Raw genomic sequence first — 22,127 nt, forward strand, 5'->3', positions numbered from 1 at the left:
GGCTCCTGGCCACGCCCCTCCCTCCGCCCCCCCACGCCCACCAGCCGGCCCCGCCCCCGTCTCCACCGTGACCCCGCCGGCCCCACCCGCGGGCCCGTTCCTGCCCAGGCCCCACCCCGCGCCGGCCGTCACGTGGCACGCGACCCGGAGGCGGAACCGCCGGCTGGGCGCGGGCATCGCTTCCCACTGCGCGGAGGCCCGGGTGGGTCTGCGGGGGTGGGGGTGCCTCGCGCCCGGGGTGCGCTCCCCGGCGGCCCCGCCATGCGCCCCCCACGCCCCCACGCCTCGCTGCTAGAGCTCCTGGGGGTGCTTCTGGTCGCGTCCCTCGCGGCCGCCGAGGCGCCGCACCTGGTGCGCGTGGACGCGGCCCGCGCGCTGGGGCCCCTGCGACCCTTCTGGAGGAGCACCGGCTTCTGGTGAGCGCTCTGAGCGGGGAAACTGAGGTCCGAGCGACCCATCCCGCACCTATCCTGGCCGTGCACCCCACCCCACCCCGAGCCTCGGGGACCCCCTCGTCGCACCTGGAGAGAGCTGGAGTAGGTGCTCCGAAGTGAGGAGGGCCGCGGCTCACTTCTTCTTTCGGGCCCACCCTCAGCGCGCGGGATCTCGGCTCTTGCGCTGGCTCTGGGCCGCGCTTTCCGGTGGTGCAAGGAAGGCTTTCTCGTTGAGTGGCCGCTCCGTGTCTGGAGGCCTAGGGCCAGGTCCTGAGTTTGCATGGTCCCCCCCAGGAGTCTGAAGAGCCCGGTGGCCGCCCAGGGCAGCCCAGGCTGCAGGAGGTGCAAGGGAGCAACCCCAGCGGTGTCAGAAGTCCCCACAGTGGGACCTGTCCCGCATCCCTGCCTGTCCCCGACCCCTCTGCCGGGCTTGGAGCCAGCATCCTCCTGCTGGTAGGGCGAGGAGCAGGGCGGGGATGTGGTTTCCACAGGAACCCTGGACCCCGTAAACTGGAGATGTGCTCACATTCCTGACGTCAGAGGTCTTTTTATTACATCAGGACAGTAAAACTGGCCAGGGGACACGCCAGTCTCAGCCCTGAACTTGTGGGGGTGCCGAGGCAGCTGCTCTGGCCCTGCCCTCAGGACTAACACCCCCGCTCCCCCTTGTTTCGTGCCCAGTCCCCCCCTGCCGCACAGCCAGGCTCACCGGTATGACCTCAGCTGGGACCAGCAGCTCAACCTGGCCTACGTGGGCGCCGTCCCTCATGGTGGTATCCAGCAGGTTCGGGCCCACTGGCTGCTGGGCCTCGTCACAGCCAGGTGGGTGATGGAGGAATGGGCGGCCCGGGGGCCTCTGGGCACAGCCCGTGGTCTGGAGATGAAGGCTGAGACCGAGAGGGGTGGCGCCTGGGTGTGGACAGTGCAGTATGGGACCCTGGGTGGGGGCACCGGGGCTGGGGACTCCTGCTCCAAGGAGCCACGGCCCCTCCGCCTCTTGGCTGAGTGTCCTGCAGGGAGGGGAGCACGGAGGACACCGTCCGGCTCCACTGGCACCGTGGTGCTGGGGCGGGGGGCTCTGCATCGGGCACACTGGTTTCCTGCCGGAGGCCACCCTGGAGGCGCAGCTGACCCCGTGACGGCGGGAGGGCACCCATGCGCCGTGCTGTGTGCTCGAAGGTCAGGCCGTGCAGGGATGCCGTGCCAAGGGCCAGGCTGAGGTTGTGTCGGTCACAGCTGCCTAGGGCCCCGCAAGGCCAGTGGGGCTGAGGCAGGAGGTGTGAGAAATGTGTGCATTGTGTGTGTGCACTGCTGGGTTTCCAGAGCCACAGAGACCCTCAGGCCCCTGGCCAGGGCTGCCAGCTCTCACCTGCTGGGGTGGGGGCTGGCGGGCCAAGGGACCAATGTCCTTCTGGCACCTTGGAGGCTGGGTGACTGCCTCGAGGTCCTTGTTCAAGTGAGACAGGAGACTGAGTGTCACACCAGCTCCACGGACCACGGCCGCCCAGCACTGGGCCCAACGTGGCGCCGCCCGTCTCAGAGGTGCGGCTGTGGTTTCCTAAGTGCCTGGGCCCTTAGTGTGTTCACATCGCCGGCCTCCCCGTCCCACTCGGGGTTCCCTGGTGCCTGCAGGGTGGGGACAGCGAGACTGCAGGGACTGATGGTGTGCATGGAGGCTGGTGGCGGCGCTGGCTCTTCTAGAGGGTGGAATCGGTGGCCGCGGGCTCCCCGTGGCAGGCTCGGGCCGCCAGCACAGCGCTGTGCACGCTGTGGAACAGCTGCCCCTCCTCGGCTGCGTCCCCAGGCTCCTCCCCCAGGAAGCCGCCTCGCCTCAGGGTGTCCGTCACCGAGGGGCTGCAGCAGGCCAGGAGCAGGCTGATGCCCAGGGCCCCGTAGTCCCGGCGCAGGTCCTGAAGCGTGGCCAGGCCAGCGGCGTCCAGGAACAGCAGCGGGGCGCAGTCCACGACCACCGCATGGAAGCAGGTCGCCGTGGGCACCAGCGCGGCCGCGCTGCTCACAGGGCCCAGGTCCCTGCTCTCGACAGGCTCTCCTCGGCCCCCCTGCCCCCCCGGGCCCCGCTCCCTCCTCCTGGAGGCTGCACGCCCCGCGTCCAGCCCGGTGAGGCGGTAGAGTGACTGCAGGAAGAAGTCCTTGTTGGCGTAGTAGAGTGGCCCTGCAAAGCGGAACACCTGCACGCCAGGCTCGGGGACCAGGCCCTCGAACTCCGCGGTATCCTCGTAGAAGCTGGAATCCGCGACGCGGGCGAGCAAGGTGGCCCGTGGGCGCTGTGTGCGGCCAGCCAGGCTGAGCAGGGAGAGGAGGACGCCGGCCAGCAGCCCGGCCTCGGTGCTGAGCAGCACGCAGGTGGCAGCAGTGGCCACCCAGACCAGAGCGTCGGCTGGGCTGAGCCGCCACAGCCGAGGGACGTCCCTCACCTTGCGCAGCGCCCCCCGCAGGCTGACGACAATGATGCAGGCCAGCACGCTCCGCTGCAGGTCCCGGAACAGCGGTGCCAGTGCCAGCAGCACCAGCAGCACCACGGCGGCACTGACCACGCTGGACACCTGCGTGCGGCAGCCGGTGGCCGTCTTCACCAGGCTCTTGGCCAGGGCGGCGCTGGTGGCGAAACAGTGGAAGAAGGCGGGCAGCACGTTGCAGCAGCCCACGGCCAGCAGCTCCTGGTTGGCACGCACGGAGTAGCCGTGGCTGCGGGCGAACATCTCCGCCAGCGAGATGGAGAAGGCAGAACCCACGAGGGCCAGTGACACGGCATCCGGCGCCACACGCCACATCAGCCCCAAGTCTGGCACCCGTGGGGCCACGAAACCAGTGGGGATGTCACCAGCCACGCTGGAGCCGAAGCGCTGGTGGAAGCGCCCAAAGTGGGACGCAAGCGTGGCCCCCACGATGACCAGCAGCTCTGCGGGCAGCGGCACCTTCAGGCGGTGCCGACAGCGGTCCGAGAGCTCCTTAGCGGCCAGCAGCACGGTCAGGCACACGGCGCTGGTGAGCAGGTCGCACAGGTTGGCCTGCCCGGCGCCGCGCAGGAGGCTCAGCCACGTGCTGATCACCAGACCTGGGCCCTGGTGCCGTGGGACCTGTACACCCAGCAGATGCCTGAGCTGCGAGGTCAGGATGGTCACCGAGGCCCCCATGGCGAAGCCGTCCAGCAGAGGCTGTGAGAGGTAGGCGGACACGAAGCCCAGCCGGAAGATGCCCATGAGGACCTGTGGACAGAGCGGGGGCAGTGCTGAGGGGCGCTCGGAGCCCGGCCTCCCCCCTGCTGTCGCTGGCTTCCCACGCAGCCTCCGCCTGCAGCCGCCCTGCACACACGCGTGCCCGCCGTGCCCCCACACCCACTCGCGGCCTCACACAGGCCCTGGCCGTCGGAAGGCCACTCCTCTCTCCTGCTCCACACGCAGGACCACCCTTCCCGGGAGACCTGGGGCTGACAGGAGGGACCTGAGTGGGTGGCATTGAGGCCCAGATCCAGAAAGGGCTGGTTGCGGGGCCTGGGGGGCGTGGGGAGGCAGGCAGTCCCAGGGTCCCACTGGGGACCGGAAGCCAGGAGCGGCGTGGTGGGGGTGGGCGTGGCTAGGCCGAGGCCTCGCTCGCCATTGGCGGAGGGGTCCCTCACCCTGGGTCCCTTCAGCCCTTTGGGTGCTGACTGGGGTGTCATCACGCACCCCCCTCTGCCCGTGCCGTTCTGTCCTCCCCTTGCTGGTAAACCGCCCCCCTGCCCCCGCGTTTCGCTGGGCTCGGCCCTTCCACGTGGGTGACCCGGCCTGATGGGGATGCTCCGAGCGGCTGGGCGGCCACGTGGACCAGCTCCTCACCTGGTAAATCCCGGCCACCAGCGTGAGGGCAGTGGCGACGCGGATGGCGTAGCAGTCCCGCCCGCAGTCCGGCAGCCCGAGCGCCAGTGGGGTGACTGAGGCATTGGGGGCGCTGCTGTTGGCTTCGGGCCCCAGGCCGTCCTGGGCAGGGTCGAAGCCGGCCTGCAGGAGCTCCCGGTCTACCACCTGGCCCACCATGAGGCAGAGCAGGCTAAAGATGCCCACCGAGACGTGGCGCGAGGTGCCCATGAGGAAGTAGATGAGGTTTGCAAAGAAGGACGTGTAGAGGCTGTAGACGGGCTGCAGCCCGGCCAGCAGCGAGTAGGCGATGGCCTGCGGCACCAGGATGATACCGATGAGCAGCCCCGACATGACGTCGCCTGCCAGGTCCTCCCTCGCCCGGTAGCGCCGGAGCCAGTGCATGGCGGGGAACAGGCCCTGCAGCAGCGCCCAGGCCCCCTGCACGCTGCACGTGCAGCCCCGCCGCAGCCTGGCCTTCAGAGCCTCACGCAGGCCTGGGGGCTCCGGGGGCCGCCGGCGGACCAGCACTGGGCCCCGGCCCTGCGGTGCGCACTCAGGGGACTCTTCCATCCTGGGGCACGGCCCCCCTCCCGGACAACCTGCAAAGTGAGTTGAAGTGGGTGTCATTGCTGGGGTGGCCAGATGTGTCAGTGTCCCGTCAGGACCTGTCAGAGGACGTCACCGAGACACAGGCTGCAGTGGCCGCTCCAACACCATGGCTCCCAGGCACTCCCAGTCCAGGCGCGGCTCCATCACCTGGTGCCCGCGCCAGACGCCCCTCTGCTCCCCCTTCTGAAGCGCCCTGTTCGCTCTGGTGGCTCCTCCATCACCTCTGCCGCCGCCTGGAGGGGGTTGGGGTGAACAGAGCCTGTCCCCGCCTGGGGCGTCCTGGGACCGCGGACCCCACTCCACAGCGTGAGTCTCAGACCGCACGGGCACACGTGGAACACACGCGCCACTGTCCGCCGTCGAGGGCAGCCAGGCGGACCTGTGAGCTTAGCTAAGACTCAGCTCTTGACGTCCCCCTCTCTGCTCCCTGAGAGCCTGGTCACCCTGGCAGTGGGCACTGCCCAGCACCGGGGCTGTGGATGATGGACCTGGCGTGAGCTGTGGGCTGAACGGCAGGCCTGCCCTTCGGGGGACATTATGAGAGCTGTTCCCTTCCTTCGAAGACCTCACCAGGCAGGGCCCCCAGACACCTCGAAGCTCAGCCAGCCCCTCTGGGTCCAGGCATGTGATTGAGGGCCGTTTAAACCCTACCTGTCTTGTGCCTGCAAGTCTCCCAACGAGACCCTGGAGTTGGGCGTTCCGCTCACATGGTCCCACGCCTCCACTCCACAGCGGGAGCTGCCTCCACTGCAGCCACGTCCGGAGCCCTCGCTGTCCTGCAGCGGGGTCCCGGGGAGGCTCTTCCTGGAGGGAGCCCCACGGGCTCGGCAGGTTGTGCAGAGCCTGGCCTGTCTGTCCCCAGAGCCTGGTGGGGAGCGCGGTGTCGGGGCTCAGGCACACAGCTGGTCTGGTGCTGACCCGCAGCAGTGCTCCGCGCCTGGCCTCAGTGCTGGGCTTGCAGTTAAATAATTTACTCCAGAGATTTGCTGAGTCATGGGTTCCCCCCCATCCGAGGGGCATTACCTGAGCGGCTAATCCGGGAGCTGTACTGTAATCAGAGGCTCACAAATCATTACAACTCTGGGGCTCTTTTACCTGCTCCCAGCCTCGCAGGAGCAGGGCTGCAGGTGTGGGACAGGGGCTGGGGCACTGCGGACGAGGAAGCTGGTTCAGGGGCCCCTGGGGGAGACAGAAAGCTCGGTTCTGGCAGGTGGTGCCAGAGGGCAGAGGGGACAGGCATCGTGTGGTCCCTTGTCTCTGGGGGCAAGGTTGGTGTCTGAGGGAGGGGCCAGTCCCCGAGTCCATCACTGGACATCCTGTCTGCCAGGAGATGGGTCTGTCCCCTGCCGGAGCCACTGGGGCCTGAGCAGTCACACCCCCGGCCTCTGTTGTGTGTCCTCGTGTGGAAAGCAGGTGTGAACTCTTGGTGTGTGCGTGTGTGTGCACACGTATGAACATGTCCAGCCGACGACGGGGCGAGGTGCCAGGCGTGGAGGTACGGCTCCCAGCTGGGTGTGCCCTGCCGGCTATGGGGGTGGGGGTCCTGCTCTGCCCTGGAGCCCAGCCCCTCGGACGCCAGCCCGGTGCTGACCCTGTGACTGCGGGCGGGTGTCTGGCCTTGCCACACCTCTGTCTTCTCTTCTCGGGCAGGTGGGACCCGCCTCGCGGGGCCTTGTGAAGGTGGATGGTCCCTTTAGGTGACCTTTAGGTGTCCAGCACATGGCAAGCTAAGAGCGAGCTGCTGTTTTTGAAATGGTTACTCAAACCTCCATCCACCCATATTTAAAATGATCAAGTGGGTGCCTGAGGGCCATGTGGAAAGAGAGGTCTGTCCCCTGGGGCTACCCGAACTCACATGTCCGCCATCCTGGGGGTGGGGGGTTGGGGTACTGTGTGGGGTCCCTTTTATGGAACACAGGGCTGAGTTGGCCTGGGCCTGCTGTCCCCTGGGCCCTGGCAGGGGACAGCTCCATCCAGGCTCCCTCTGCACTCAGCCCTGAACACGCTGCCCAGAAAACTCTGCCCTGTTCCCACATCCACAGCCTGGAAAGACCAGGAGCCTCATAGGAGGGCAAAGGTGGGAGTGGAGGAGTTCCTGTTGCAGCTCAGAGGGTTAAGGACCTGGTATTGTCTCTGTGAGGATGAGGGTTCGATCCCTGGCCTTGTTCAGTGGGTTAAGTAGCCGGTTTTGCTGCAAGCTGAGGTGTAGGTCGCAGATGCAGCTGGGGCCTGGCTTTGCTGCAAGCTGAGGTGTAGGTCGCAGATGCAGCTGGGGCCTGGCATTGCTGTGGCTGTGGTGCAGGCCAGCAGCTGCAGCTCCAATTTGACCTCTAGCCCAGGAACTTCCATATGCTGCATTTTTGGCCATAAAAGGGAAAAAAAAAAAAAGAGATGGGAGTGGATCACCAGGGTGGCCAGGGGCCAGCGGGAGAGCAGGAGGTGTCCACACAGCCGCGGGGGCGGGGGGTGTGTGTGCGGGGAGGTGTGGTCAGGGCCGAGGCCCCGCTGCCGTGCCGGCTGTGTCTCCAGATCTGATTCCTCTGCCTGAAGAGCCTGTCTTGAACGCCAAGATCTGGCTCTGTCCTCTGGGCAGAGCCTGGGGCCTCCCCAGCATGCTCCCCACCGCCCCCAGTCCCACCCCGGCCCCCCTCCGCCCTAGCGGGGAGCTGTTTGCCCAGGGATGTGGTTTCCCAGAGCCAGTGGCCGTAGGCGGGCATGATGACTCACAGCAGCTCAGGAGCAGATAAGACTGTCTCAGGGCTGGAGTGGAGGGCAGCCACCGTGGTTAGAAATCACTTATCTTCCAACCCAGCTACCGGCAGAGCGGCAGTGAGGGAGCTCCCTGGATGGCTCGTGTGGGAGAGACGGCGGCTGCCAGGTGGTGGCTTCATCACCCCGGGTGCATCTCCTTGGCCAGGGGCCAAGCTGTTTATCATAGAGGGCTCCCGAGAGCCTGGAGCAGTGGTGCCGCGATGTGACGGGGGCAGGGAACTGGTGCATGGGGGGTGGGGGGGCCTGCCTCCCTGGAGGCAGGGACAGGGATTTCCAGGGGCTCTCTAGCTTTGGGGCACCTGCGGTGGAGATATTCGGGGAGGGGCTGTTCTCAGCTCGCAGCAGCGCCAAGGTGTGCCCCCCATCCAGTCAGCTGGGCCCTGAGGGCCGCCTGGGCGGCAGAGACCTGGCCTTCTGCTGTCCCCGCCCTGCCCTAGGCTGGGTGCCTGAAACAGGTGAAGAATTACCGCTGAGGTTTCGGGTCCTTCAAAAGAACTGCAGCTCCCCCGTGTCCCTCTGCCTGTTGCTCTGTGCTTGAGGCCAGTGGGCTGCGTGCTGTGGTCTGGCCGGGCACAGAGGCCCATGTCTTGGGTCCTGGGGCCTTGCTGGCCAACGCCCACTGTCCCCCTTTACCCCAGCGGTCAGCTGAGCTGTGGACCTCTTCACTAGCGCAGGGGCTGCAGGTGCAAGGGGGTGACCATGTGGGACAGCATCCTCTTGTGTCACCCTTTTAAGTTGTTGGGGACCCTTACTTGGAAAGGAAGCAATGCATCCCTATAGCAAGTGCAAAGAGGCTGGGCGGGGCCCATTCTCCTCCAGGGCCCCATCAACCAGGCCCCAGAGCCCTAGTTCCAGGAGAGGGGACCCGCCGCCAGCTGGCCAGGACGGCTCTGCTCTCCCACAGCGTTGCAGGTTCTCTCCAGTGGCGGGTCTGTGTCCTCCAGCCGCGCTGCCACCTCGCATAGCCTGCTCTGAGCGCTCCCGATCCCGCCCCATGCATCTCCCACCCCGACCTGCGCCCCCTGCTCCGCCCAGGCCCCCCACAGCACAAGGCGGGCCCAAGTTCCCACCCGGGCCAGCGCCCCCTCAGCCAAGGGCGCCCCGCCCTCCGCGCCCCTCCCCCAAGCCAAGCATGGGTGGTCCTGGCCCCACCCCACGCCGTTTCCTCCCATCCTGCGCCCCCAGCCACAAGTGCAACACACACACACACACACACAGAGGAAGCACGGCCCCCACGGCCCCCGCCCGAGCACGCGAGGCCCCGGGCTCCGCCCCACGCACCCGAGCACTCACCAGGCTGGGCGCTGCTTGGTCCTCGCGCACGCGCTCAGGCCCAGGGATGAGGGGGCTCCTGGTGCGGCCTCCCCAGACGCTGGCGCGCGGTGAATGAGGCCCTTGTGCAGCTACCGCGGCCCCGGCCCACGTGCCCGGCCAGGAGCGGGAGGCGACCCGGCCTGTGCCGCGCGCCCGGTCCAGCCTCTGCAGGGGGAGTGCCGGGGTGGGCTGTTTGTCCTGCCTGCCGGCTCAGACCCTCCCTCACCAGCTTTGATCTCCCCAGTGCCCCTCCCGATGGGGGGCTGAACTGGTTGGAGACCGAGGCACCGGTCGTGGAGCCCTGGGTTCCTTGGCCTGCCATCACCCCAAGTCTGGGGTTTCTGGTCCCCGGGGGCAGCTCTACAGGCCCCCAGGGCAGTCCTTGGTGCCAAGGCTGGATGGGTCTGGGGACATTCAAGTCCACCCTAGTGGCAGGCTAGGGACGGCTTGGGGCTGGGGCTCCTCTGGTGCTGCCCCCAGGACACTGAGGTGGGAGGTGTCAGCATTTACCAGACCAGGCCGCCAGGATCTGCCGAGAAAGCCCAGAGCGGGGGCTTAGGTGCATCGCCCACGCCTGCTCTCCCTCCCCACCCCCTACCTGTGGGACTTTGGAACTTATCTGCTGCCGCCCATTTAATTTTTACCCAAGCGCTTAAGTTTGTTTTTTTTTTTTCGGGATGTTTGCTACTGGTTGTGACCTTTGAAGGGGGAGGGGCGCCCCCCCCCCCCCCCGAGGCGGGAGGACGCAGCCCACGCCCACCAGCGAGCAGGTTCTGTGACCCTGCAGGAGCCCGAGGCACCTGTGTCCATGGCGGCTGGACTTGGGCCCAGGTTCGTCCTTGACCGTTGCACTGAAGAGTGGGGGGAGAGGGAGCCCGGAAGGGAGAGAGATGTTGACTCGTCCAGATCCTCGAGGCGACAGGGGGGCAGCGCTGGGCTGGCCTGGCTGGCGGGTGCAGGGGCACTGACCGACCCAGAGCAGCTCGGCCGGAACGCCGCCTCCCTCCCTCCTCTCCCTGCGCTCGCCGGGCGAACCTGGCGGCCGCAAGAGGGCGCAGCTGCAGCCCTCTGGGCAGTGCCTTTGCCCCCCCTGCTCTGTCCCTCAGAGCCTCGCCAGCCCCGCCTGCCTGGGCTCACCCTGGGTTCAGTGCCCTGCTCCGTGCCGTCCCTCGCCTTGGCGGGATCGCTGAGCACCAGCTTCCTCACCCGGCTCCAGCCTTGGGCGTCCACCCTACGTGGACAAACCTGAGACCCAGCTTCCATCGGCTTATCCCTCCCTGCCTCCGCCAAAGTGAAACCCAGTTGGAGAGGCTGTGCTGAACCCCCGGTCCCAGCTCCCCTCCAGTCCATCACCGTCCCTCCCACTTGTAAACCCGTCCGCCCCAGCTCCCTCTCGATGCCTCTGCAGACAGCATCTAGGTTTTCCTTCTGCTCCACCCAGGCCACCTCCCTGGTCTTCTTGTCATGAACCCCCTGAGCCAAGGCCTTCTGATGGGGGACCCTTCTTCCAGGTCCCCAGGGGGCCATCTTCCAGCTCCCTGCTCTCGCTGCAACTGACCACAAAGGGATCCTTTCAAAACATCATGGCAAAGACAAAACCATGGAGACAGTAAAAAAAATCAGGGGTTTGGTGGGGTGGGGGGGAGCATGAATATCCTTTTTAGCCAGAGCATGTGGGAGTTCCTGAGCCAGGGCTTGAACCTGCGCTCCTGCAGTAACCAGAGCCACAGCAGTGACAACATGGGACCCTTAACCTGCTGAGCCACAAGGGAACTCTGAGCATAGGGTATTTAGGTCCGAGAAAACACTGTATGACCTTGGTGGTAGATCATGTGTCTTTCCAAACCCCAAAATGTATAGCACCAGGTGAACCTTGATGTAAACTGTGGATTTGGGGTGACTAAGATGTCGGCGTAGGTTTATCAGCTGTAAGAAGCACCCGCTCTGGGCTGTTGATCACAGGGGAGACTGTGCTTGTGGAGAGGAGGCCGGCGGCGGGGGCGGGGGGCTTCTGTACCTCCTTCTCGGTTTTGCTGTGAACCCAAAACCACTCTTAAAAAAAAAAAAATTGAATCTTGGAGTTCTCACTGTGGCGCAGTGGGTTAAGAACCTGACTTTAGCATCTTGGGTTGCTGTGGATATGCGGGTTCAATCCCTGGCCCGGCACAGTGGGTTAAAGGATCTCGTGTGGGAGTTCCCGTTATGGCTCAGCAGAAACGAATCTGACTAGTATCCATGAGGACGCAAGTTCGATCCCTGGCCTCGCTCAGTGGGTTAAGGATCCAGCATTGCTGTGAGTTGTGGTGTAGGCCAGCGGCTGTAGCTCCAATTCGACCCCTAGCTTGGGAACCTCCACATGCCACCAATGCAGCCCTAAAAAGACAAAAAAAAAATAAATAAAGGATTTCGTGTTGCCGTAGCTGTGGCAGAGGTCCCAGCTGCAGCTTGGATTCAATCTCTAGCTGAGGAAATTATGGCAAAATAATAACATAATAATTGTAACAATAACGTCTTAACACACAAACAGGAGTTCCCGTCGTGGCGCAGTGGTTAACGAATCCGACTAGGAACCATGAGGTTGCGGGCTCGGTCCCTGCCCTTGCTCAGTGGGTTAATGATCCGGCGTTGCCGTGAGCCGGGGTGTAGGTTGCAGACGCGGCTCGGATCCCGAGAGGCTGTGGCTCTGGCGTAGGCCGGCGGCTACAGCTCCGATTCGACCCCTAGCCTGGGAACCTCCATATGCCGTGGGAGCGGCCCTAGAAAAGGCAGAGAGACAAAAAACAAAACAAAACCCACACACAAACAAACAAGCCGTGGTACTTCCTGCTCTGTGTGGATCTCTGAAAGGACTCCCCGTTTCGCCCCGAGTCAGGCTCCCATTCTCACGGGGCCCCAAGGCCCCAAGTGACCTCCCTTCCCTCGACTCGCGCCCTCTTCCGCCCCAGGCCCGTGGCTCCTGTCCGCGGCCTGGTTGTCCCACGTTCATTTCTACGTGAGGAGTGCGTGCGGGGGGGAGGCTGTCCTTGCCCTGCTCCTGCTCCCATGGTGCCTCTCAGAGTGCGGCAGGGGGACCAGGTACCGCCAAACCAAATGTGGGGCCCTGGCCTCCGGGAGGTGCAGAGAAACAGAATGTGGGGCCCACAGAGTCTCGCCAGGTTCTCCTCCAGCCTTGCGCTTCTCCGCCAGCTGTCTTTAGGACGCCTTGTTCTCCCCGTCTCCATCCTCTTGTCCCACTCCCGGGCCCCAGGTTGTTCTGAGCCCCCAAAGACTTGAGGGTGGGATTCCAGTGCAGGCACACGAGTTCATACTAGGCTGTGAGTGACTAGTAGGCTTACATAGTTGACGTGTGCCAAGGAGAGGGGCCTATTTAGTCTGGAGCCTAGTCCCGAATGGCACCTTGCAGGCTCCCTAGCTGCTTGAATGTGGCCACAGCTCCAGGCCCAGGCCCACGTCCCCCAACCTTGACACTGAGTGTCCTTCTACAGGAGGTCAGCTGGACAGGGACTGAGCTACAATTTCACCCACCTGGATCGATACCTGGACCTTCTCAGGGAGAACCAGCTCCTCCCAGGTAAGCCACCAGCGTCGCCCTTGAACCACTGACCCCACCATCTCCCATTGGCCTGGCCTTTCCGGGTCCTCCTGGTTGCCCAGTCAGGTCCTGCCTCGGTGCTGGCCTGGTGGAGCCTGGCAGGTGAGCAGTGGGACAGCCGCCTTCGTGTGCTGCAGGCTTTGAGCTGATGGGCAGCCCCTCTGGACACTTCACGGACTTTGAGGACAAGCAGCAGGTGTTCGAGTGGAGGAACCTGGTCTCGCTCCTGGCTAGGAGATACATTGGTGGGTGGGGCCCGTGCCCTTTGGGGACAGGGGCACTTCTGGGCAGGCTTTCCTTCTGCACCACCCAGGCCATCTCCTGGTCTTCTTGTCATGAGCCCCCTGAGCCAAGGCCTTCTGATGGGGGCGGGGGGGGAGCTCACAGTGACACCGCCATCGCATCCAAACCACCCACCACGAGTGCCCTCCCCAGGGTTCGGGATGCACTCGTGTCCCTGCCCCAGGGGAGGGCCCCTCTTGCCACAGCAGGGACTCTCTGCAGGGAGGTACGGACTCAAGCACGTTTCCAAGTGGAATTTTGAGACGTGGAATGAGCCGGACCACCACGACTTTGACAACGTGTCCATGACCTTGCAAGGTAGGCATGCTTCCCGGGGTCCTGCGGGAGCTGAGAGAGGGGGGCAGCGGCCCTCTGACCTGGGGGTGAGGACTCTGTGTCCCTCCCACCCAGGCTTCTTGAACTACTACGACGCCTGTTCCGAGGGTCTGCGAGCTGCCAGCCCGGCTCTGCGCCTGGGCGGTCCTGGCGACTCCTTCCGCGACCCACCACGCTCCCCACTGTGCTGGGGCCTCCTGGCGCACTGTCACAACGGAACCAATTTCTTCACCGGGGAGGTGGGCGTGCGGCTAGACTTCATCGCCCTCCATAAGAAGGTATGGCCCAGGATTCCCGCCTTCTGGCCGCCCCGGCCCCTAACCCAACACCAGCACAGGTTCCCCTGCCTGCGGCAGACCTGCAGTCCCCACCTGCTGCCTGCAGTCCTGCCGCCCCTTAGCAGTGGTCTCAGGCCTGTGTGGGTTGGGCCGCCGTGCAGGGCGCGGGCAGCTCCATCTACATCCTGGAGCAGGAGGTGGCCGTCATGCAGCAGATACAGCGGCTCTTCCCCAAGTTCACGGACACCCCCATTTACAACGACGAGGCTGACCCGCTGGTGGGCTGGTCTCTGCCACAGCCCTGGAGGGCCGATGTGACCTACGCAGCCATGGTTGTGAAGGTGCGCCTGCCCCCGGGGAGCAGCCTTCCTCCAGGGTGGGGGCGGCAGGCAGGCGGCCCTGGCAGTGACCGTCCCGGCCACCGGACAGGTCATCGCGCAGCACCAGAACCTGCTGGTGGCCAACACCAGCTCCTCCATCCGCTACACGCTGCTGAGCAACGACAATGCCTTCCTGAGTTACCACCCGCACCCCTTCTCCCAGCGCACGCTCACTGCGCGCTTCCAGGTCAACAACACGCGCCCACCACACGTGCAGCTGCTGCGCAAGCCGGTGCTCACGGCCATGGGGCTGCTGGCCCTGCTGGGTGAGTGGCATGCTGGATCCTGGGTGGGTCAAGGGAGCGGCTGGACAAGGGGTTGTTCTAGGCTTGTGCAAAGGCCCGTTGGGGGGGGGGCGCGTCCTGCTGGGGAGCGGGGAGATGGGTTCGTGTCCCTCCCCCTTCCTCCAGCTCGGAGGGACACAGAGGTTGTGGTGGGGCCAGAGGACCTCCTGCGGAGGGGGGAGCAAATGGTGGGAAGCCAGGCCCTGTGAGGGCAGAGGCGCCGTCACCATACGAGATGACCTGCCGGCACCCGCAGATAGCGAGCAGCTCTGGGCTGAGGTGTCGCAGGCCGGGAGGGTGCTGGACAGCAACCACACAGTGGGCGTCCTGGCCAGCGCCCACCGCCCCACCGGCCCCGCCGATGCCTGGCGGGCCACGGTGCTGGTCTACGCGAGCGACGACACCCGCGCCCACGCCAACCGCAGCGTCCCCTTGATCCTGAGCTTGCACGGGGTGCCCCCGGGCCCTGGTGAGCACGGATTCCCAGGAAGGGGCCTCGGGCCCCTAGGCTGAGGGTGGCTCTGGCGGGGCCTGGGAGGCGAGGCCTGGCCGCGGCATCCCTCTCTGCAGGGCTCGTCTTTGTCCAGCTCTACATGGACAACTCCATCTCCAGCCCCGACGGCGAGTGGCGGCGCCTGGGCCGGCCGGTCTTCCCCTCCGCCCAGCAGCTCCGGCGCATGCGTGCGGCCGAGGTCCGCGGGGAGGGCGGGCGGCCGGCGGGTGGGGGCGCCTCCCCGGGCCGGGCCGGGCCGGGCCGGGGCTGAGGGCCCTGAGCACCTGGCTTCCGCTTCCAGGACCCGGCGGCCGTGAGACCGCTGCCCTTCCCCCCCAGTGGCCGCCTGACGCTGAGCCCGGAGCTGCCCCTGCCCTCGCTCCTGCTGGTGCACGTCTGCGCGCGCCCCGAGGCGCCGCCCGGCCAGGCAAGTGGCGCCTCGGTCCCCGCCGCCGCCCAGGCCGGCCCCGCCCCCAGCCACCTTTCACCCAGTCACGGGCCCTCACTCCCCCAGGTATCACGGCTCCGCGCCCTGCCCTTGACCCGCGGGCAGCTGCTTTTGGTCTGGTCGGATGAGCGCGTGGGCTCCAAGTGCGTGAGTGCGGTCACCACCCCTTCGCCCGCTCCCCCATCCTGCGGGCTGTAGTGCCCACGTGGCCACTCTGCTGTGGCCTCCAGCCGCCCGCGCAGGCAATGCACCTCTGTCCACCTCAGGGCCGCCAGTGTTGGCACAAATCGCCCATGACTTCACACCTGTCTGATGGAGGGTGGCGCCACCTACAGGGGACATTTGCTGCTGGCATTTGTGCTCCAGCCCCCTCTTCCCAGCCAGTGTGGCCCTTTGTGGTCGCAGGAAGGCACCGGAGGGAATCCGGCCCTGGGCCCCATCTGCCTGCCACCTGCTCTGGATCCCAGCCCCCGTCCTGCCTGACCTTCTTCCCCAGGTGCCTGTGGGACTATGAGATCCAGTTCTGCCCGGAGGGTGGGGTGTACACACGCGTCGACAGGAAGCCTTCAACCTTTAACCTCTTTGTGTTCAGCCCAGGTATGCCTACCCCCTCAGCAGTGCCCTGTGGGGTGGGGTCCAGGGCCTTTGGAAGCCTGGAGTTAGGGGGCTTTAGGAATTGGGGGCGATGGGGGGGGTTCGCGTTCAAGAGCGGGCATGTACCTCTGTGTCCCCAGACACGGCTGTTGTCTCTGGCTCCTACCGGGTCCGTGCCGTGGACTACTGGGCCCGGCCAGGCCCCTTCTCGAGCCCTGTGAGGTACCTGGAGGTCCCTGCCAGGTGAAGGCCACTGCTGCCCAGAGACTGAGCCGTGCCAACCATGACCCTGGGCGGCCAGGAGTGGTGCTGGGCTGCACACCACTGGCCTCTCGGTCAGTCCATCCCCTCTGTTTGTCCCTTCCCCCTCTGTTTGTCCCTTCCTGCCCCCTCCCTCACTCCCTTAAAGTGCCTTTCCACACGCAATCTTGGGCATGGCCTTCGTGGTGGGCACCGGGCAGATGGCGGCTGGAGCAAAGCCATGCCTGGCGCCCGCATCGGGGCCCTCTCCCCACCTGTGGGAACCAGGAGGGGCTGAGGGTGCAGTTGCCAAGGGGGCAGCTGCTCTCCTGCCTGGGGTCTGGGCCTGTGCTGCAGGGGGGCTGCTGAGGCTGCGCTGGGCGGGGATGACTTGGGGCAGGGCAGAGCCCAGAGGCCCCCACTTCCCGAGGCCCAGCCAGGATGCCCCCTGCCCCCGCCCCCTGCCAGGTGGGGGGAGGGGAGGGCCCCAGGCTGCCAGGCCCAGGCTCAGACAGGGACAGCTGGGGGCCGTGTATGGAGATGTGGGCAGGGCAGGGCAGGGGGGCCTCCAGGAGTAGTGCAGAACCTTGGGGCCCCACCCTGGGGCAGGTGGAGCCAACGTAGAAAGGCGGGGAGAGGTCCCCTGGTGAGGCCACCTGGCCAAAGCAGAGACCTTCAGCCCGGGTGCAGCCAGCCTGCGCTGCTGTGAGCAGAGTGGGGGCCGCAACCCCACTGTCCTCTGAACACGGCCTGGCCTTAGGCGGGGGAGGCGCAGGCCTGGAAGGGCGGATGGAAAGTCCAGTCAACCCTCTGGCCCCGCTGAAACCTGCTACCCCCGGTCCACACGGAAAACCCAGGACCGCCAGGGCCACTGCTGCCTCACTCTGGACAGGAGGCGTCAGTTTGGCTGTCCTTCCACGTTCCAAAGCCAACTCTTGTGCCCCATCCCCCTTGGTCTGAGGTTGGGGGGGCTTCAAGGCTTGGTTCCCGGGGGGGGGGGGCGCCCGTCCTGTCTCGATGGGGCCCTATGTTACCATATGGGGGCCCCCAGGTTCTGGGCCTTGTCTTCCTGCCTCGTCCCGCAGCTCTGCCAGAGGGGCCCGGGGGTGAAGCGTCCCAGGCCCTGCAGCTCCAGCGCACACTCTGCCCCTGACCTGCTGAGGCTGCAGTCCGAGGTCAGAGCTGCGGCAGGGGGCTTCCTCCTGGGGTTCCGCCTTGGTCTGCAGACAGCCACCTCCTCCCTGCGCCCCGACGTGGCCCTTCTTCTGCGCCTCTGTCCTAACCTCTGGTGAGGACACCAGCCCCGTGGGTTGGGGCCCACCCAGACGACCTCGTTTGAATCACTTCTTTAAAGGCCACGTCACCCAATACCATCACTTTCTGAGGTCCTGGGGGGCAGAAGGTCCGCGTGCAAATCTGGGGGATCCAGTTCAGCCCACAGTGAGCACTGTGGGTGGCGGGGGGGCTCATCACCGCACCCATAAAGCAGCCTCCTGTCTGGGCCCAGCAGCTGCGCCCTGGAGACAGATTCGCCGCAAGGTGCCAGTGCACGGCGCGGGAGCCCCGTCCCACCTCCCGCATCCACCGCAGCAGAAAACAGGGAAGCGCATTTACGGTTTATGTGTATTTCAAACCGCATCACTACGCTGTGCGCTGGAAGCTAACACCGTGTAAATCACCGTACTTCAATACAATTTGTTAAAGTTTTTTGTTTTTATTTTTTGCTTATTAGGGCCCCACCCACGGCATATGGAGGTTCCCAGGCAAGGGGTTGAATTGAGCTGCAGCCGCCGGCCTGCACCGCAGGCACAGCCACGCGGGATCCACCCGGGAAGTTCCCTTTTGGAGGTCCCGTTGTGGTGCAGTGGAAACGAGCCCGACTAGCACCCATGAGAATGCAGGTTCGATCCCTGGCCTCACTCAGTGGGTCAGGGATCCGGCGTTGGCGTGAGCTGTGCCATAGGTCACAGACTTGACTCGGATCGGGCGTGGCTGTGGCTGTGGCTGTGGTGCAGGCCGGCGGCTGTGGCTCTGATTTGACCCCTAGCTTGGGAACCTCCATATGCCGCGGGCGCGGCCCTAAAAAGCCAAAAAAAAAAAAAAAAAAGCAGCCTCTTCACCACCTGCTTGTCCAGTCACCTGAGGGCCAGGGGCCACCTCAGCTCCTAGCTTACTGGGTGGGGGGCTGGGCTCCCTGGTTCCTTCCTTGGACACCAGGACCTTCAGGCCACCGAGAAGAGATCCCCCAGGGCAGTGGGATGGCCCCTCTTCCTGGTCCGCTGGTGAAGAAGGAGCACGTGTTCAAAGCTCACCCCTCCGTTTCCCGGCAGAAGCCTGCTGCCTCCTGTCCTAGTAGGATGCTCCTCGCCTTTGGGGGTTCTTGTGGCTCCAGGGCAGTCGTGGGGACTTAGCATGGGCACCTGCACCTCAGCCAGGATAGCGAAGCCATGTCTGTCTCCAGGGTAAGTTGCCAGCTCCACTGGCTGTGGCTTGTGTATTGTCAGGCAGCCACCAGGTTGCTGGCCTGTCCGACCCTCTGGTTTGGGGCTGGGCTCGGAGCTGTGCTGAGCTCGAGAAGCCCACCTGGGGCCTCCCTCCCTGCTGCTGTGGCCGCTTGCGCCTGGGTCCCTGGGGGTGGTCCCAGGGATGGCAGGAAGAGGCTGATGTTGACATGTCCTGTTTACGAGAGCCCAAGAGGGCTGTAGAGGACACTGCCTGGACCGGCGTGGCCTTTCTGCAGGAGACGGCACCGTCTCTGTCCCTCTCCCCAGGCCTCTTTGTCCCCAAGCTTCCTGTCTTGATTTTGCTGAGTCCAGCCCACTGGCTAACCCCTTAGATGCTACCAGTTGTAAACCAAGCTCCGCACAGACGGGCACCTTGGTTCTGCCCACCAGGAGCCGCCCTGCATGCATACATGCGCCTAATCTGCCTCTGCCCGTGGGCAGGCAGCTCTGCATGCAGTCCAGTGGGTCCAGGGAGCTGCAGCCCCCCGGTCATTCAACCTGCTTCAGACACACCCAGGCCAGGCTCCGATTCGAACATCTCGGGACCGAATGCTGTGTGCGCCGGCTTCTCACCGGGCCCTGGGTCCCATGGCCACTCGGTAAATGGCGTTGCCCCTGCCCCAGGCTCAGCTGCAAGCCTGGAGCTGCTTTGTAAGTGGAGGCCTGGTTTTGACAGAGGGAGAGATGGCCTTGCCCCCAGAGGCTGGGGGTCTGGGCTGGAGGCGTTTGCTAGTGTCCGCCCCACCTGCTTCCTCCAGGGGTCTGTGGGCCAGCCCCCCAAGGGGCGAGTGGCCTGCGTCAGGCCTGGCCATCCTTGCCTCTGGCCTGGGAGATGGGTCAGAACAGCCTCCACACCCGGGGCCCCCAAGCACTGTCCCCCCTGAAGTGGGTTCCACAGCTGGACGACTTGCCTTGCTTGACGGAGGCAGTCCTGGCACTGCTGGGACCATCGGAGTCGGCTTCCCTGGAGACTCCTGAGCTTCGAAGGGTCGGCCTCTCACCCCGCGGAAAGCAGGGCTCTACCGAGGGATCCAGGGTGCGCGTCTTTCTGGGCCACCCGCATCTAACTGGCACAAGGTCAGCAAGGAGATCACGATTCCTGGACGCCCTGGAGGGTGGGCGAGTCGGTGCCATCTCGGCCAAGCCTGAAGGCGTGCTGCTGTGCCCGGCCCGTGGGGGAGACGGCTGGTCCTCCCTGGTGGGCATAGAAAGGCATTTGCGAGGTTACCTGTGTATCAGCGCCGGGCCCTGCGATTTCCCCCAGGAAAGACCCCCCATCCAGGCCTCCGCTGACTGGCGTTGCCAAGTTACATAGAGGACAGAGACGGGGTCCCCTCCTCCCAGGTTTCTGATGTTGGACCTCATCTGTTCAGTTGCTCTGGAGACTGGTGGCGTTTTTGGTTTAGCAGGGGGACAGGCCTGGGGCTCCCACGATGGCCTCCCCACACCAGTCAGGCGGCCCGTGGGGCTGCTGTGGGCGAAGGCTGGATGTGCCCTGGGATCCACTTCCTGGGGCTCAGGCTGGCCCAGCAGACCGTCCAGCAGCCGTGTCCGCCACGTCTGCCTGCTTTGTGCAGAAGTGAGGTGTCCTGTGCCACAATTGGCCAGGTCTGGGGCGCCCTCTTCCTGGAACGCTGTCTGCCAGGCCCACACGCACATGTGGACAGCTCTGCATGGCGGCAGGGGTTCCCCAGAGAAGGGACCCCGCAGTGTTGGTGTCGCAGCCATCTGTCCCCACTTTGCTTCCTTGCAAATCCTGAGCAAACAAGGGCCTCAGTCTCAGCAGGGTCCAGGCGGCCCTGTGGATACAGGAGGTGAGTCAGGAGGCCCTGACCCCCTGTGCCTGGCTCTCTGTACTGCCTCCTCCCTCTCAAGGAAGAAGGATGGATGCGGTCCTTAGAAGCCCTGCTGTTGCCATAGCAACCAGCCCCTTCCAACCACCCATGCTTGGCCCAGCTCTTGGCCACCCCGGGAAAGTGAGTAACCATGGGGCCATCTCCCACCCACAAGGCCAGCCCAGAGTCACCTGATGCCAGAGCCCCATGTTCATGTCCTGGGGCCACCCCTCATGCTGATGGCCCCACCGGGCAGGGCCCTGGCTGGAGGCCACGCACGCCCAGTGGAGAGCCTCCATGCAGGGCTGGTTGAAGGAGTGGGCCAGGCAGCAGAACTTTCAAGAGGCTCCTGTAGGGGCGGCTGTTACCCTCCCAGGCTGCCCCACAGCCTGCGACTTCTGACCCTGTCCTCAGAGGCCTTCCAGGTGCACGGAGGTAAAGCCCGAGTGGCCACCACGGGCGGAGGCTCCAGACGCCACCACAGCCCTGGGCCTGAAAGCACAGGGAGGAGGGGGCAGTGGGTCCCCGGTGGGCAGAGAAGCATGGGGTGGAGCCAGGGGCGTGAGGGGCTGCAGGGGAAGAGGGCCGTCCTGGCCTGGTGCCCTTGTCCACCGCCCAGAGCTGGCACTGGGGAGCAGTGGGGAATGTGGATGGAGTCCAGCCTCTGGTAGGATGGCACCTAGGAGTCACACCCCACCTGCCTGGGCATCACCAAGCAGGTGACCAGGGTAGCCGAGCATCCTGGCACCAGATGAGAAATCCCCCTGCAGCCTCATGGTCCAGGGGCTGTCTGTAGGATGCAACAAGTGGCCGAAGCCCATCCCCGGCCTTCTGTGCCCAGTAGTGCCCTTCCCCCAGGGCCCTGCCGCAGGACAGTGATCCCTCCAGGGGCTGGCACAGGTGCCCTGGGGGAGGGGGTGTGGACACCAGCACTAACCAGCTCCCCCAGACCACCGTGCTAGGGACATCCCGAAACTGGACAGGGAACACCGGGAGCCAATGACAGCCACAGGCCGGCCTCCCCATCGGGGAGGCTTGTGCACCCTGTGGACCTGGCCACATGGCCTGGCATGACCAGCGTCCTGCTCTGGCTCTGGGCAGGAATCTGCCTCGGGGTTCAGGGGTGCACGTCTGCGAGGGTTGCACAGGGGTCCCAGTCACGGCAAGTGTGCTGCTCAGCCCTGGAGCTGGCCAGGCCCACTTCGTCTGCTGTCCTGCCCAGTGGCCCTGTCCAGGAGCACTGGCCACATCCCGTAGTGGCCCACTGTGAGCCCCTGTAGGGACAGCTGGCTCTCTGAGGGGGGCTCCGGGCCAAAGCCTAGACCAGCGACTGCCCTTCCAAGCTTACCGCTGGGAGGAGTGGACCCTGCAGTGACTGTGCCCGGGAGCCCCCAGCAGCGCCCCCAGCGTCCCTCCCACAGTGGTCCCGGTGCATGGGCGGGAGGGGCCCAGCCCCGGGCTGGGACGAGGGGCGGCTCCAGTGAGGTTCTCAGGTTGAACTAGGAGAGAAGATGAAACCCCGAAGCAGTCTTTTGTGCCTTACAAAGTCTAAAATGAATTGGGTTTTGATGATTGTTGGACACCTATAAATGTAATAAAATTCATTAAGTAATTTAAAAAAATGATTCCCACCCCAGTCCAGACATTCGTGTTCACCTGGCAGCCCTGCCGGAGGGGCTCTGCTCTGTGCCTGTTAGCCCAGCTGCCCCCCGGCCCCCCTTGGAGCCTCTATCTGTCCAGCAGGTCTTGTGCTGGTTTTGTTTTTGTTTTTGGTATTGTTAGGGCCGTACCTGCAGCATAGGGAAGTTCCCAGGCTAGGGGTCCAATTGGAGGTGCAACTGTCGGTCTACACCACAGCCACAGCGACACTGGATC

General features: G+C 65.2%; 2 protein-coding genes across 7 annotated transcripts; one reads left to right on the top strand and one right to left on the bottom strand.

Annotated features, from left to right (window-relative positions):
- The first annotated feature begins 148 nt into the window (after positions 1 to 148).
- Positions 149 to 17,620, top strand: IDUA (alpha-L-iduronidase). 5 transcript variants are annotated; one of them, XR_007137606.1, is made up of 15 exons: positions 157 to 416; positions 1,116 to 1,256; positions 12,472 to 12,557; positions 12,716 to 12,823; positions 13,014 to 13,178; positions 13,272 to 13,474; positions 13,636 to 13,815; positions 13,904 to 14,120; positions 14,395 to 14,607; positions 14,709 to 14,830; positions 14,933 to 15,058; positions 15,146 to 15,222; positions 15,576 to 15,676; positions 15,814 to 17,201; positions 17,424 to 17,620. XR_007137606.1 is itself a non-coding variant. In XM_047799540.1 (14 exons), exons 1-14 carry the CDS (start codon positions 262 to 264, stop codon positions 15,918 to 15,920), a joined length of 1,932 nt encoding a protein of 643 aa, XP_047655496.1. In that variant the 5' UTR covers positions 149 to 261; the 3' UTR covers positions 15,921 to 17,620. The 5 variants fall into 5 exon arrangements, 4 of the variants coding, with proteins under 4 accessions (XP_047655496.1, XP_047655497.1, XP_047655498.1 ...); XM_047799540.1 differs by having other exon boundaries at positions 149 to 416; positions 13,083 to 13,178; positions 15,814 to 17,620; XM_047799539.1 differs by having other exon boundaries at positions 15,814 to 17,620.
- On the bottom strand, positions 962 to 5,807 carry SLC26A1 (solute carrier family 26 member 1). 2 transcript variants are annotated; one of them, XM_047799538.1, is made up of 3 exons: positions 5,552 to 5,807; positions 4,271 to 4,890; positions 962 to 3,661 (listed from the first exon to the last, which is right to left on the bottom strand). In XM_047799538.1, exons 2-3 carry the CDS (start codon positions 4,859 to 4,861, stop codon positions 2,132 to 2,134), a joined length of 2,121 nt encoding a protein of 706 aa, XP_047655494.1. In that variant the 5' UTR covers positions 4,862 to 4,890; positions 5,552 to 5,807; the 3' UTR covers positions 962 to 2,131. The 2 variants fall into 2 exon arrangements, with proteins under 2 accessions (XP_047655494.1, XP_047655493.1); XM_047799537.1 differs by lacking the exon at positions 5,552 to 5,807 and having other exon boundaries at positions 4,271 to 4,959.
- Positions 17,621 to 22,127: the final 4,507 nt, after the last annotated feature.

This window comes from Phacochoerus africanus, chromosome 10 (genome assembly GCF_016906955.1).
Source record: "Phacochoerus africanus isolate WHEZ1 chromosome 10, ROS_Pafr_v1, whole genome shotgun sequence".
Lineage (NCBI taxonomy): Eukaryota > Metazoa > Chordata > Mammalia > Artiodactyla > Suidae > Phacochoerus > Phacochoerus africanus.

Coding starts and splice junctions, on each gene's coding strand:
- SLC26A1 (XM_047799537.1), bottom strand. CDS start 4,918: ATGACACCCACTTCAACTCACTTTGCAGGTTGTCCGGGAGGGGGGCCG. Junction 3,662..4,270: donor TGGTGGCCGGGATTTACCAG/GTGAGGAGCTGG, acceptor CTCTGTCCACAG/GTCCTCATGGGCATCTTCCG.
- IDUA (XM_047799539.1), top strand. CDS start 262: ATGCGCCCCCCACGCCCCCACGCCTCGCTGCTAGAGCTCCTGGGGGTG. Junction 1,257..12,471: donor CTGGGCCTCGTCACAGCCAG/GTGGGTGATGGA, acceptor GTCCTTCTACAG/GAGGTCAGCTGGACAGGGAC. Junction 15,223..15,575: donor GATGAGCGCGTGGGCTCCAA/GTGCGTGAGTGC, acceptor CTTCTTCCCCAG/GTGCCTGTGGGACTATGAGA.